Source organism: Simochromis diagramma, unplaced genomic scaffold (genome assembly GCF_900408965.1).
Source record: "Simochromis diagramma unplaced genomic scaffold, fSimDia1.1 OVJJ01000205.1, whole genome shotgun sequence".
Lineage (NCBI taxonomy): Eukaryota > Metazoa > Chordata > Actinopteri > Cichliformes > Cichlidae > Simochromis > Simochromis diagramma.
In genome coordinates, this window is record NW_024386782.1 from 16,557,241 (window position 1) to 16,572,336 (window position 15,096).

The following is a 15,096-nucleotide window of genomic DNA, read 5'->3' on the forward strand; positions in this document are numbered from 1 at the left end:
ACTGAATCTGAGGCTAGTTAATACTGATTCGCTGCTTTATCTCCAGCTGTTCAATGGCCAGTTGACATTTTGATAATACATAGATAGGATCACGTGCACCACTTGTGGCCAGTGGCAGTCTTAGTTGGAATGCATTAGGTAAGCCTCCACCTGCGTTGTCAGATAGACAGCTGAGTGAATATGCAGATCATGACTTCTCTGTCCACTGCCAGATGGTATCTCTCAAAAAAAAAGTAAATACATTTTTTTAAAAACAAGATTTGCCCACAGTTTCTGCTGTTCTGTATTCCATCTTTGACTTGTTCTGCCTGCAAGCTCAAAATTTTTAAATATAAACATGCGGACCCAAGAGGAGGGAATAAGTTGGTGTGGTTGTTGGAAGTCTTCCAAATAGAGGCCAGGGTCACATCGACTGGGAAATGGCCAGAGTATTTGGGAATTCCACGATGCTGGTTACTTCCCGCAGTCGAAAACTTCCAGAAAACACAGTGCGACAGGATGCAGAGTCAGTCTCCTCCCTACATCATGATAAGTCTGATTACAACACAATTTTTATTGTGAATTTATCCCAGATTAATCAGCTTAGAGTAAATTGAGGGTGAATCCACATAAATTTGGCATATTTATACTAGACTAAACAGATGAGCATGGGAACCTTCTTAACAGTGGAGTTATATTTGCATTCTCTGACAGTTAAAAGCTTTGGAGTGATTTATTTTTATTGATCTTGAAGGGAAATTAGCATTTTTTTTCACCAAAATATACAAGTCTATGACAGAACTTCAAAGGAGGAGCATACATTTAACTTTCATTTTCACCAAACTACACTGACAGTCACTAATATACAGTATATTAGTAATTTAGGCCGGTGTCAAGTCAGCAATGCTGTACACAGGTGCAAGTCCATCTTTGGATATTAAGAAGAAATTAACTGCATATTGAATCTATTTACGCTAAAATGCTGTTTAACAAGGATGTTGTCTGTGAAGGTTCTCAGTCATCCAGGTCATCATAGTCTGAGGAGCTTAGAAAGAAAAGCTCTTTCGAGAAGCTTCTTCAGTTGTTTAACGATGTTGTACATATAGTGGGGGGCTATAAAGTGCAGATAGACAAGCAGAAAGTACAACAAAGCTTCACAACAACATGACAGATGTGATTAATCTTAGAAAATAAATGCTTTAGAAAACAAAGCAAGCCTGATATGGTGAGGGAGGAAATGAAAAATAAAGCGAGACAGAGATTAACATAAAACCAAACCGTCAGTTTGACACAGAATGCATTTCTTATTATCATTCTAGACTTTTTTCTTTAGTAAATCCTCTTCTTCTGACACTTCTTTATGTGTCTGATATTTGTACAACCATTTATTTTTTTTATCTCCAAAGTCTTTTTGCTTGCAGAGTTGACAGCTCCTGTTACTTATGTACACGAGTTTTCTGTTAAGCAGTTTCTCTTGTTTGTGTCTCCAGAAGTGGACTTGTCAAATGAGATGGATTTTGTCTTCTTCTACTTCCACAATAAACGTGTAAATTTCACACTGCTTACTGCTGCAAACAACCCATTTCGAAAAGCGTCACGTTTGTTCTAAAAATCATTCGTCTCCGATTTGCGTTGGACCCTTAAGTTTCTCAACTGCTTAGTGAGAAGTGTGCAACTGTTCGCAGATGAGTCAATGCATAACATGCGAGCTACAGGTGACAGTGCGGCCTCTTTACAATCGATCCCACGCCAGCGACTACCAGCGACCTCCAGCAACCTGCTAACTTTTCCCTAGTGAAGATGGTTGCCAGGGGGGTTCACTAAAGCCGGTTGACTGGGGCCTTAATTACAGAAGGTCAGTGTGTATGAATGATCTTATAAATTTCATATATATATCAAATAGTATTTAGCATTTATTATCTCTACACTCTGATAAGAATGTACCATAGCAAGGCGTCCGCTCGTCTGTCCGCAATACACACAAATTGTGCTCAAGATCAGCTCAAAATGAGCTCCTCTGTCACTGTTGTTCTGGTTGAATGGCTTTGCATTCTGGGACCTGCAGCTTAAAGCATCAGCTGCACAGATAACCAGTAGGTGTTACCAGAATCATCCAGAGTATATGGAGCTGAGATAGTAGACTGGTTCGCAAACAGTTACACTTTAAATTAAAATGCACTTATTTGACATTACGGTGGTGCCCACCTGAGGACCATCCAGTGTTTACCTTTCTATGACTTTCGTGTTTGGTTTCCTTCAGCTCTTAAGAAAAACATCTATGCTCTGCTGTGAACACTCTACACAATGTGTTGCTGTGTTTCAGGTAGGTAACTCATATGAATGGTTTTAAAGGTTTTATAGTGAAACAATGAGTACTATTTATGTCATATGCTGATTTATCTTACTGGGAAATTTGCTGAACTGGGGTCTAATACATGCAAAATAAAGTGCATTTTGTCTAAAATTTCAATCATTAATAAGTGTGTCATATTATTTTAGTCTGCCAGTAAATTGACACACTCGGATAGTCTCCTCATCTTGCCTTGACCAGAATATTCTTGTTATATGTTTCAAGCACAAAGGCTTTAATATTGCACCAAATCATATGCTTTTCTTCCTAAGCAATAGACCTAACTGGGGCAGAGTTGCTGACTGTGAAAGATGAATGGTGAGGAACAAGACAGGTTTCATAAAATCAAATATTCTTTAAATGACCCAGTTTTTGCACAAGTTTATGGCCCATTAATTTTATCACGCTGTTGACTGTAATATCTTTGTGCCACTTTCTATCACCCTGTGTGTGTGTGTGTGTGTGTGTGTGTGTGTGTGTGTGTGTGTGTGTGTGTGTGTGTGTGTGTGTGTGTGTGTGTGCCACCGTTGTTTGACCCACACAACATCAACAGCAATAATCACAACACGACGCGCATACAGATGCAAGAAGTTCAGATCAGATCAGGCCTTCTGTGTGTCTGAGTCACTGGACTTTAATAGGTGCAGGGACACATCCAGGCCTTGTATAACTTCTGAGTTTTCAGTGATATAACATCAATTGTATCATCTCTTGTGTCACTGATGGAGAATCATTTCATATCGTGAACTGTCTGTTTACAAAAAGGAGAGACACAAAAGGATGCAAAAGGTTACATAAGGATATACATGTAGGCAGGTAACATTAAAGAGTAATCACTACCTTGAACTAAGGTAACACAAAGCACATTGTAGATCCAGTACTGCTGAATGTATTTGATGCATTTTGAAAAGTCTTTTAAGCTACAGTACCATATATCACCACTGCATCACATCACATACAAAAGGCTCCAGCAGGTCAGCTAAAGAACATGATGAAACCACTGACCCAAGAGTGAGACTGCGAGGCACTGAGCTCCACCTCAGCGCTGTGTATTTAATTCAGTTCAGTTCAATTTTATTTATATAGCGCAACATCAGTCGCTTCAAGACTCTTTATATTGTTAGCTAAACATCGTTGGCGAAGCACTTGGTGAGAGTGGAAGGAAAAACTCCCTTTCAACAGAAAGAGTAACTTTCAGTTCATTATTATCTCTCTGCCTTTAAGTCTCTACTTCACTGTATTTATTCTCATTAGATTCCTCCTGGGCTAAAAGAGAAAGGGAGAAGTATGTGGAAAAAAGTTATTACTTGTAACCAAGCATACTCTCTAGTAGTAACTGCAACACTTGATACATTTTTGCACTCGTTCTTAAAGATGACTAAATGCTGCTTTCCTACAGCACCAAAAAGGAGATGAATCAGTCGCTCTGCCTTATCTTTGTACATTTTCCTTGCAGGAACGTAGCTTGTATTTCACTGGAACAAGCAGAAGAGAAGCTCATTAGTGTAGGCCCGTTACAGGGAAAGTATTGTTTGTGGCTGCCGCCAGAGGAAGGTGGCTCAGACACTATCAGTGAACTTTCTGCTTTCATGTCCGGCTGGCTGCTTTCCCCTTCCTGTCCATTTAGTTAAACTCAATGAGAAATGAGCTATTAGTGGAGTTTACTGTTTGCTGGCTCCCTTACCAGTCCAAAAATAGATTTCTCGGATTGAATAACCAACCTTTTTCTCGACCCTGGGGCTAAATATGGAGACAATTACCTCTGTTTAGTCAGGTCCTGGTAAGAAAAGACAGGCAAGGCTGGAAGTGCAGACGGCGTGTTTTTTCTATGACACAGGCTGAAGCTAAATGATTTCTCCATCGAGAAAAGATAATGAAGTGCATAAAGACATGCATATGGGACTTTTGGTCCCAAGGAACAGTTGCTGTTATTTTATATAACTGTGAGGAGAAATCTTTTGCTTTTTTTTTTTTGTATTTTTAGTACTGAAACCATTTACACGTTTTTTATTATAGTTTAGTTTTAGTTTATTTTTCCTGTTTTATAATTGATTCTTTATCTATTTTCCCATTAATAATCAAAAGCCTAACCCTCACCTGGCAGACACTATAGGTACTTGTCTTGGTCTTCTTTTACTTGCCTCCAATTATTGGGGTCATTTCACTCAGTTATACTCTATACTGATATCTGACAAAACATTTCCCTCCCAATTCTATCCTGGACAGAGAACGTATCACATGTATGTTTAAAAAGCTTAGAAAGCTAAAGTCAAAGCATAAACTATGAGAGTAATTAATTGGGGGGGGAGGGGGTCCTTATTTATCTCATATAGTGTACTTTTTACTTATTTTACTTGCAGTCTGCTTATATTTGATATCTAGATACTGAATATTTTTTATATGTAAACATATACTTATTTGCCACTTCATTAGGTACAGCTGTTCAACTGCTTGTTACCAGTTACCAATCACCAGTCACTAGACAAAAACTGAGCATCAGAATGGGCAAGAAAGGCGAGTTGGCTGACTCTGAATGTGGCATGGTTGTTTGTGCTAAATGCGCTGTTCTTGAGCATCTCAGAAACTGTTGATCTCCTGTGATGTTTACACACAACAGTCTCTAGTTTATCTTAACAAATCTGCAGTAACAGCAGCCAGGTGTAACTAATAAACTGTTTCACAAGACGCAGTAATAAAAGCTAAAAGTTAGTAGTCATGAAAAAGAATTTAAATTATGCATAAGTAATTTTTGATGATAATATTGCTGTATACTTTTTGTCTCTAATAAACAGACAAAGCTAATATTGTTCTGTAAAAACCTGTAAAATTAGATTATAAATAAACAAGCCCTGTTTTTTCAGTGATAATAAGCCGATATATTGTTTTGTACCTTACTCAAGTAACAGACACGAATTCAGTCCAGATTTTGGAAAGCACCGAAGGGCAGCCTTTTACGTATGGAGGGCCTGTTGACCCAAAAATCAACACTGTCAAAATGTTCTCACTTTAGGGGATCTTCTGTCCTTGTGAGAATGTCTGGTCCTCCTTTACAACCATTGAAATGCATTAACACACTGCCCTTCACCCCACGCAGACACATTCTCACACCCTGGAGTGTTGGGCAGTAATTCAGTCACAAACGTTGCTCATTTCTGAGGAAGTAAAGCCAGGAGGAAAAATCTGAGTGGAGGAGTCTCCTCATCTACCCACATCTCATTTCATTGGCTAAGAGGCATGATGTCACAGAGTGGAAAAACCTATAAGAAGTCACACTCCCACACAGACAGCAGACAAGCTGAGAGCTCATTCACTTAGAACAAGGAAGACGGCTCTGTGAACCACATACGACTCATCATGTGCAGAGGACGCGACTCGCTGCCTATCACCTGCCTCGAAAGGTGAGATATGTGAGGGTGTTATATCAGATTTTTCTTTTTTAAACAAGAGATTATGATGTTGTCACCTGTAGAAAATACAGGATGGATTAATCTCACTGTAACTTTTCCTCCTTTTTTAACAGGGCAAAAGAGCTGAAAGCTCTGTTTGGGAGTTTGCTACAGAAGTCAGACAGCATCACTGGGCACTCAAAGAAAAGCGACAAACTGAGGTAAGACATTCATTCAGCATCTCTTTTTCGGCACTTCAGTTGAGTTCATGTGAATCCTGGATACTGTAGGAACATTTCCTAACTACTTTGTCTCTGCTTCTGCAGGTTTAATGTTGAGGAGCCTCTTAAATGGAAGGAATCATTTGACAATCTGTTGACCAGCCCAAGTAAGTCCACCAGATCACTCACAGAAGTAAATGTAAATAAGTTTTGAGCTTTCTATGAGATGTTAACTCTTTCTCTTCTCTTTCTCCTTTCTCCAGATGGGCTGTGTCTTTTCAGAGCATTCCTGGTGACAGAGTTCAGTGAGGAAAACGTTGCCTTTTACTTGGCATGTGAAGACTACAAAGCAACTAAGCCTTCAAAACTAGCTAGTAAGGCAAAGAAAATCTATGATGAGTTCATTGGCTCCGACGCACCCCGTGAGGTAAATATCTGATAAGCAGAACTAGACACACTCTATCAAACTGCTGGTTTCTCTTATCTTGTTGTTAACTATTGATAATCAATTGACTGTTTTCCCTTGTCCCGTCTACAGGTAAATCTCGACCATGAAACCAAAGCGATCACCAAAGAGAACATGGAGCAGCCCAGCCAGTCCTGTTTCAATGTGGCCCAATCCAAAATCTACACCCTGATGGAGAAAGACTGCTACCCTCGCTTCCTCAAATCCTCAACATACCTGGAGCTCACCAGGAAAACCAAGACGGGCTAAAAGACTGGAAGATAAAAAATGATAAAACACTGCCCTACAATGCGATGACTCTTCATAAGGACATAAGCTGACTGACGCGCAGTGGAAACTGTCAAGTTTTGGACGGAATAAATACCTCAGTCTGAGGAGTTTTCGTGCCCGGTTGTGGAATAACTTTAGAGACCGGAGACGTCCAGAGATTCCACATCGGAGTGAGAGGCGGAAGTTGCGAGGCTGTGAGGATGAACTGACCTGCAGGCAATGTCTGCCTCTTAAGGGCAAACATGTACTGTGCATAAAAGACTGGATGAAAGACAGCATGAAGGCGATACTAAAAAAATTCTGATATGAGTTGCACAACAAAAGTACCACTAGGAGAGATACTGCTGTGTAGCATTAATGCTTATTTATTCTTTATTTATTGAAAATAAATGTTTACGAAGCTAAAGTTTGCTGATTATTGAAAACTGTATGTTTTGTATTTATTTGCCTATTTTATTTTTTACATTGTATTTTTTTGAAGTATCTGGAGTACTGTATGGAAAAGTAAATGCATTGAATAAAAAAATCATGAGAGAAAGGAACTTGTTCCAGAGGAAATTCATTTGTAGAGATGGTGGAGTTTGTTAGTCACAGTAGGAAAAAGAGAGTAGAAGGCTAGTTCGTGCTTACTGTAAATCTTAATGACTTACAGTGGCCTTGTTCCACTTCACAGATAGGTGGCAAGATGACCCCTCATTTTCTCTGAGGTAACAGTTAATAGATGATATGTAAAAAGAGTATGTTTGTGTAAAACCAGAATCAGAATCAGAATCAGAATACTTTATTGATCCCTGGGGGAAATTATTTTTTGTTACAGTGCTCCATTATAAACCAACATTAAGACAAGACAGACAATACACTAACTAAGAATAGTACAATATATACATATATATACATACATACATACATAAGTCACTCATAAATAAATAGCTGAAAAAGAAACATGTGTAGTTGTAGCAGCAAACAGTGTGTTAAGTGGATGCGTTGTACAGGGAGCCACAGGCAGGAAATATTTCCTGTGTCGTTCAGTGGTGCTTTTCGGTAATCTCAGTCTCTCACTGAACGTGCTCCTGTGACTGACCAGCATGTCATGGAGTGGGTGGGAGGTGTTATCCAACATTGTCTTTATCTTGAGGGAGTCCAGCTCCATCCCCACAACATTGCTGGCCTTACGGATTAGTTTATTAAGTCTGTTGGCATCTGCGACCCTCAGCCTGCTCCCCCAGCATGCAACAGCATAGAGGATCGCACTGGCCACAACAGACTCATAGAAAATCCTCAGCATTTTCCGGCATATGTTGAAGGACCTCAGTCGCCTCAAAAAATAGAGACGACTCTGGCCCTTCCTGTAAAGTGCTGTGGTGTTTTTAGCCCAGTCCAGTTTATTGTCAATGTGTACTCCAAGGTATTTATAGTCCTCCACAATGTCAACACTGACCCCCTGGATTGAAACAGGGGTCAAGTGTTTCCTGGTCTTCCTGAAGTCCACGATCAGTTCCTTAAAACCAGACTAAAGGTGGATAGATGCATAAATACATTCATTAATCACCAGAGGAAATGTCAGATCTAGTCACAAACACAAGAGTCAGATTAAAGGTCCAAGTGGCACATAAAAGGCAGACAGTATTAGCAGTATGCACAGACATGTAAAACACATACAACTGAAATATTTTTGTCTTAAATCCACTGACGTCCACAGTATAATTCCAATCCATTACATTTTTTTTCCATACAAAGTTCGAGGCTACATCCAGGTTTTTCAAAAGAGGTTTTCATTTTATATTAAAAAAAACACACACAATCAAAGTTTCCTATGACCACTTTTTCAAAATTGGCCTGAACTTGAAATAGACTCAAGAACCTGGAAATTAAAAATCAGAAGAATGGCAGCTAAACAGCTGTTTTTAATGTATTTTTATGAGGTTTATTCCCACCAGTTAACCTCTGTTTCATTTTCTGTTGCCACGGCCACGTACACAGGAGACTCTAAGAACTGAAAGCCTTTTCTGGGAAAACTGGGAAAACTCCAAAACCGTAGAAAACGTAGCTGCAGGCAGCAGCCGGTTTGCTTTAGTTCTTCCCACCTTGCCAGGGAGAGAAATTGCCTCACACAAAATGTCACCTTGTGTTTTATTTTACATTTTGCTTCCTTTGTGAATCTTTAAAAATGGATTCAAGTACTTTAATGAACTTTGGAGGTTCTACAAGGTGGATTTTGCTGTTTAAACAGAGGCTAGCTGTTTATGTTTCCCATCCTATGCTAGGCTACCCAGCTGTACGTTGCAGTTTATAGTTAGAATACCCATATGAAAAGTAGCATTAAACTTCTTGTCTATGTGAATCTAAAAAATATACACTCCTATTTTGAGATGTGACCATCATCCTATCTGATGGATATAGCTATATCCAGTGGCCAGTTAGCTTAGCATAAAGGCTAGAAAGACAAAAAAACTGCAAGCCAGGCTCATTCAAAATATACTAAATGAACACGTACACATACAGTTACTGTTTAAAGATTAAACAATCATGTAGTGCTATGTTTGCCATTCAAGAGAGTGGCATCAACAGACATTACAGGAAATATCAGATTTCAGCATCTATTTTGGTAGCATCTCTGGAAGTCATGTCAAGCTAACCTATTTACATAAACGAGACAAAAGCTTTGATTTAAATTTTAAAGATCAGGAAATTTCTTGTATAAAGTCAACAATCCAATAAGCTCTAGTGTTATCCTAAAATGTTAGACTGTTGTTTAAAGATTAATAGATTTACAAGTGTGTCAACAGGCAGATTAGGCTTTCATAAAAGGTTTGAAGCTAAATGTTGTAAAATGCTAAGCCCATAACGGACGGCAAATGTGTTTGTGTCCAAAACATGAGTTCATTTTCCCGGGAAACATCTGAGTGTGAAGGATGGTCACCATGGATACGGCAGCTACCTACCATGCACCTCCACTGGCAGGTTTGTTTACTAGCCCTACCTTAGGGCCCTGTGAGTCACAAAAGCCTCCCCTCCCTTCGGTAAATCAGGCTCATCCTTTCATACTGTCGCCATCCATCAGCGCCACCTCCTCGTTGCTCTCCCCTTCCTACACTGTCCTGCTGAAACAAATGACTCCTGTTCAAACACTTGGCAACTAAAACGCAGAGGGTGAAGTCATTAGCACCACTCCGACACTGACGGAAAAAGACAGTGGCTATCTCTCCACTCCATCCCTCTTTTTCTGTGTCACTTCCACACAGAAGTGATGAGTAAAAAGGGCCTCTTCTGAGCCTCGACGTACGGTAATTGAGATTAAGTGGAGAAAAACTCATTTGTTTTTCGGTCACTGTAAACTCAAACACTGCCATCTTAATTTCAGGGAACAGATGGACTTAATTTTTAACTGTTCCTCATGCTGTAACACATCATCTTACCCACATACAGTATTCAGCAGTATTGAATTTGAATTCAACCCTGTGGACGATATTTTGCTTCATGATTTATATCTAATTTAATTTAGTCAAAAAAGTATATGGAGATCCAATAAAGTAGATACATATGGGCCGACGGGACTTCTGTGGAAAATGAATGAATGAAAAAATCTGTTATCAAAACAGAGAGAGAGGTTTACTTTGTTTTTAACGTATTAGGATCAATATTTGGTGCACAAAATAAGAGATACAAAAAAACTAGAACTTTAAGTAACAAATTTCTGGCTATAACCAATATGGTGTGGAATACGTGTGCATTGTGACCCAAACAATACAATTTTTTGCCATGTGTTTGACTGCATGCAGATGGGTGGACAAAGAAAGTTAAGATGAATCATGATGTCTTAAATGAAAGCCAGAAATACCTTCATGCCTCAATTTTTTTTTTCTTTAGTGACGATAAATGAGTAATCGTCAGTGATACTGAAAGTTGTAGGGCCTGTTTCAGTAACTCTAGATTATGCTGGGTAGCATTAATCTGATAGTAATCTTTTACGCAGAGTGCTATAGAGTGTGTGTGTGTGTGTGTGTGTGTGTGTGTGTGTGTGTGTGTGTGTGTGTGTGTGTGTGTGTGTGTGTGTGTGTGTGTGGTACTTCTTTGCTTGTTCCTGTGTTTGTTTCTTTCTGCTCGTCTGTGGTCAGATTTTGACAGATTACGATTGCGTCACAAGTTTGCAAGAAGCATTTAGGAAACTTTACAGCTGTGGTTGTCAAGATTTAAAAAAAAATTAGAGCTGATGATGAAGATGGGTGTAGTCTCAGAAATCATTATGTGGTGTCATCTGTACTTAATTTCTAGTTTAGAAATCTGAAACTAACTAAAGCTGTTCAATAAACGTAAAATAAATCATTAGATATTAGAAGTAGAAGAGCAAAGAAGCTTAAAATATTACTGATAGAGATCAAATCAAATATCAATAGTATCGACATTAATGCTGGTATTGATATCAGATTAGTGCGATAGGATCGATACTTTGTTTCTAGTTGCTACTTTCAGCGTGTTTAAAAAAAAGTTGAAAAAGAAAACAAAGATCCTCTTTATTATTTGATTAGCAATTTGATAAAACAGTTTCTTTGCCTGGTTAGAAAGACATCTACCATTCATCAAAGAAATGGTATTACTTGTAAAAAGTCCATCCTCAGCTAAGCTAAAACACTCAAAGATGCGCCACTCAGATTTAAGAGAAGCTCGGAAAATCATTTTCAGTGTAATAATGTAAAAAGCATGTCCAAATCTGATTTATCATTCTCCACAACCCGTAATCGATCCATCCATCATCCATTTTATTCCGCTTCTCAATTTCAGGGCCGTAATGGGTGGGGCCGGGCGGAGGGGGCTCAGGCCTATCCCAGCTGTCATCGGGGAGAGGCAGGATACACCCCGGACAGGTCACCAATGTGGCAAGGGAAGCGACCTTGACCGAAAACATGGAGTGCAGGGCTAAATCTTTCTTTGATGACAGAGATCACAAATGTGAAAGAAAACACTGCTGAAATTCATAGTGACGCATCTAGTTTTGAAATAAATCCCCCAACCAGTTTACAATAGAAACACATCATCTGAATAACACAGAAGGTGTAAAGATGGTAAATGGTTCTTAAATAGTGCTTTATACAACATGCATCATTCATCCGTTCACACCAATTCACACAAGACAACATTCACACAGACTCATACTCTGATGAAGGCATAGGCGAGCAACTCAGAATCTTATCCCAGGAATACTCAAGCATGCAGACTGGAGACTGGAGGCAAACTCGGGGATTAAACCACCAATATTCCAAGTAGCAGATGCCCTGCTCTACCTCCTGAACTGCAGCTGCGGGACATCAGTGAAAACAACACAGCTCATCTGTGCACAGATAGAGATGCTATCAATATTTAGACAAATATTTGGTTCACTTACTTTAAAGACATAAAAACCTGATCTTAGACTAATCATCAAATGGGTAAAAACTCTTCTTAAACTTCTTAAGCTTTTGGTATTCTTCTCCTTCACTTTTCTTCGTCTGCTTGATTTTAGGTGGGAAAAAGTTGCTTTGGCCGTCAGCGGATTCACAAGTAAAGACTAACATGAGTATTTACCGCAAGTGAGTAACAAAACTCTGCAATAACGAATGCCATATGCACTGGCTGGGCCCTTTGACCACTGTTAAGAGAGAACTTGAGGGGTTTGAGGAATTTGGACTGAGTTCAAACTTGCTGGCCTCAAATTACGTCAGTGGTATCTTCAACGCATTTTAATTCCCGACATGAAGCGTCTTTACTCGGAGGAAACTCACTGGTTTTGTTGGCTGTAATGATGCAATGCATATATGATCAAACAGACACAACAGGCTCAGTTTATATGTCTGCAATCTGTTCACTAAGCATGCAGGATTATTAATTATTACAGACTGTTGACACATATAGATCCCACACCTGGATGAGCTGGCACGGGAGAGGCTTCACCAGGTATTTTCTGTATGAGTGTCTCCAAAGCACGGATCGTTTTAAGTGGAAAGCTTTTAATGTCAGGAAGGTGAAACATAATTCAGAACAAAAGAGGTGGAGCTCTGCTAGAGCATGGAACCGGATTATTAGAGCGCTGAGTGCTGTACTGGAAGTGAGTCAGCATGCTGATTCTAAAACATACTTGCTGTGTGAGTGGTGATTAATGGCTCTGCCATCAGAGGTTGAACCCGCTGGAGTGGTGTAAAAACAAAGAGCTGCAGGCATGGTTATCAGGTTACCAAGGTGACCAACCCAGCACAATATTCTTCTTTTTTTTTTTCATTTATTTGGTTTGTAAAGTAGGAGAAAATAGGCTACTGCAAATAAACTGCTTTGTACTTTGTGGCCATTTGTTAAATCATCATAAACACTTATGGACTCTTAGACTGAGACATGAGACCATAATTCAACATGTGTTCTGCATTATTTCATGTGACATACATAAAGCCAGCAGGAACTTAAAGCACAGAGGTCATTAGCAATAATAATGCTGACTTATCTAAGTGAGGTAAACCCCCATGTGGTTCTTTTACCATTACATTTCCAAGAAAACCGACTCCTCAGTGTTTCATGGCATTGTTGGTATGGTCCAAAGTTACAAATTAGTCACACTGGAGACCTAAACTTGCTACACGTATGAGTGTCAGAGTATCCGGCATGCTGTTGGTAGCATTCCCCTTTTTACTGAAATGCTAATAAAATCAAAATGAAAGCAGTTTTAGGCAAAAACAGCAGAAAATACAAATCATAAACAAGGTGTGCTGTAAGCCTGGGTTATACTTCCTCTGTGGTTTTTACCATAAACTGAACGGATGCTCGGTTTTTCTGATTTATCAGAGAATATGGAGTTTTCACCAAACATCCTGACAGCACCTTATGATTCACTCCTTGCAGTGGAGATGAGACAAATTACTATCACAACACTTTTTGTGACTTGAAAGTTTTGTTCTACTCTTCTTCTTTGTCTTCTTCTTCTTTGTCATCTTCTTCTTCTTATCATTATTTGTTTCCCACAATCTTATTAAAAAGATAATAAAAAGATTTACTTTGTTCGTTATTCCTTCATTTGTTCTGTGAGCTAGGCGCATTATTTTGATTTCAATTTCATCACTGACATGAAAATGATAAACCACACCACCTTTGTCACGTACACTTATTTTTGCAAGTAATAATAGTAATAATAATATTTTTGCATCTGACGCAGTTCTCACTTTTGCAATGCGAAACATCCGCACACATGCATGCCATCACCGTTGTGACATCGTGTTGTTGTTGTGATACTTAACCAGATGTCTGACTGGAGAAACTGCACGTTCACATGGAGGCAGCATTGGTCATTAAACACGTCCTACATTATCATGTATTTGACTCTAAATGGCAGACATGATAAACTTTTTTGAAATACTAAACTTCTCAGACTTTGATCAAATCTAAACTGGCCCTCGCTGACCATGAGAAAGAATCCAGTTTTAAAGCATTTCTTCACTGGCTTCCCTTTCTGACCCAGTAGCTATGACTGTGTGTCACATATCATTGGTTGGCTGTTGTGCTTGTGCTTAATCACCACAAGGATGGAAGTCTTAAGAGTGTGTATCACAAGTTTACCATGAAAAATTCAAAGAGGCACGTAAAAATGAATAAGCAGTTTGAATGAAATCTACCTGAAGTGATGAAAAACTTAACTGATTGTTGCAGCTTTCTATAAACACAGCATGCAGCTATTATAGCAATTCTCCAAGGCTGTTTCCCCGTGGAGCGCGACAAAGACACGGGAAGCGCTGTGACGTATAGCCTCACGACTGTGAACCTCATCCACAGAAACGCTGGCAAATGCGCGTGTCAATAACTATCTAGAGTGGCTTCCACGGTGACAAGGTAATTGGGTTTGTGGGAACGTCGGCTTTGAGCTCAGCTGCTTTGACAAACGCCGCAGGCTTGTGTGCTTATTGATCTATGAAGAGCAGCGAATGTGCCTAAGCAGATGATCTCGTGTCAGTCTGCACGTCGAGCAGCAGTTTGTAGATAACACAACAGCTGATTCCTTTTTACCCATGTGACACGGTATACTAGTAAAACTGCCCAGTGCAAGGTTAAAAAAAAATGTCACCAGCAATCAGGACAATGACAGAGATTCAGAGAAAGCCTGCTTTCTTCCTCTGTTTGCTTGTGCACTCACAGCATGACTCAGTAGAACTAAACTGCAGTTAAATTCTTGCTTTCCAGGGAATTAATACTGATCACTAGTTTAGCTACCTGAAACTCATTATCAGTCTTTACTAATCCACCGTTTGGCCTCTAATGATTCAGAAAAAAGTAAAAACACCACCAAAGGCTCAGAGATTTGAAGAAAAAAAAGCACCAATGTTCACATTTGAGAAGCTGGTATCAGTTATTATTTATCAGATATTATCTTCAAATGAATACACAGAATACGTGAGCAGGGGATAAGATTTTATC

The 15,096-nt window shown here is 39.3% G+C and overlaps 1 protein-coding gene across 1 annotated transcript; it reads left to right on the forward strand.

Moving 5' to 3' along the window:
* Positions 1 to 5,599: 5,599 nt before the first annotated feature.
* On the forward strand, positions 5,600 to 7,210 carry rgs5b (regulator of G protein signaling 5b). The gene is made up of 5 exons (XM_040022321.1): positions 5,600 to 5,727; positions 5,850 to 5,936; positions 6,042 to 6,103; positions 6,200 to 6,363; positions 6,475 to 7,210. The coding sequence occupies exons 1-5, from the start codon at positions 5,684 to 5,686 to the stop codon at positions 6,649 to 6,651; spliced, it is 534 nt and encodes a 177-aa protein (XP_039878255.1). The 5' UTR covers positions 5,600 to 5,683; the 3' UTR covers positions 6,652 to 7,210.
* The last annotated feature ends 7,886 nt before the right edge of the window (positions 7,211 to 15,096 follow it).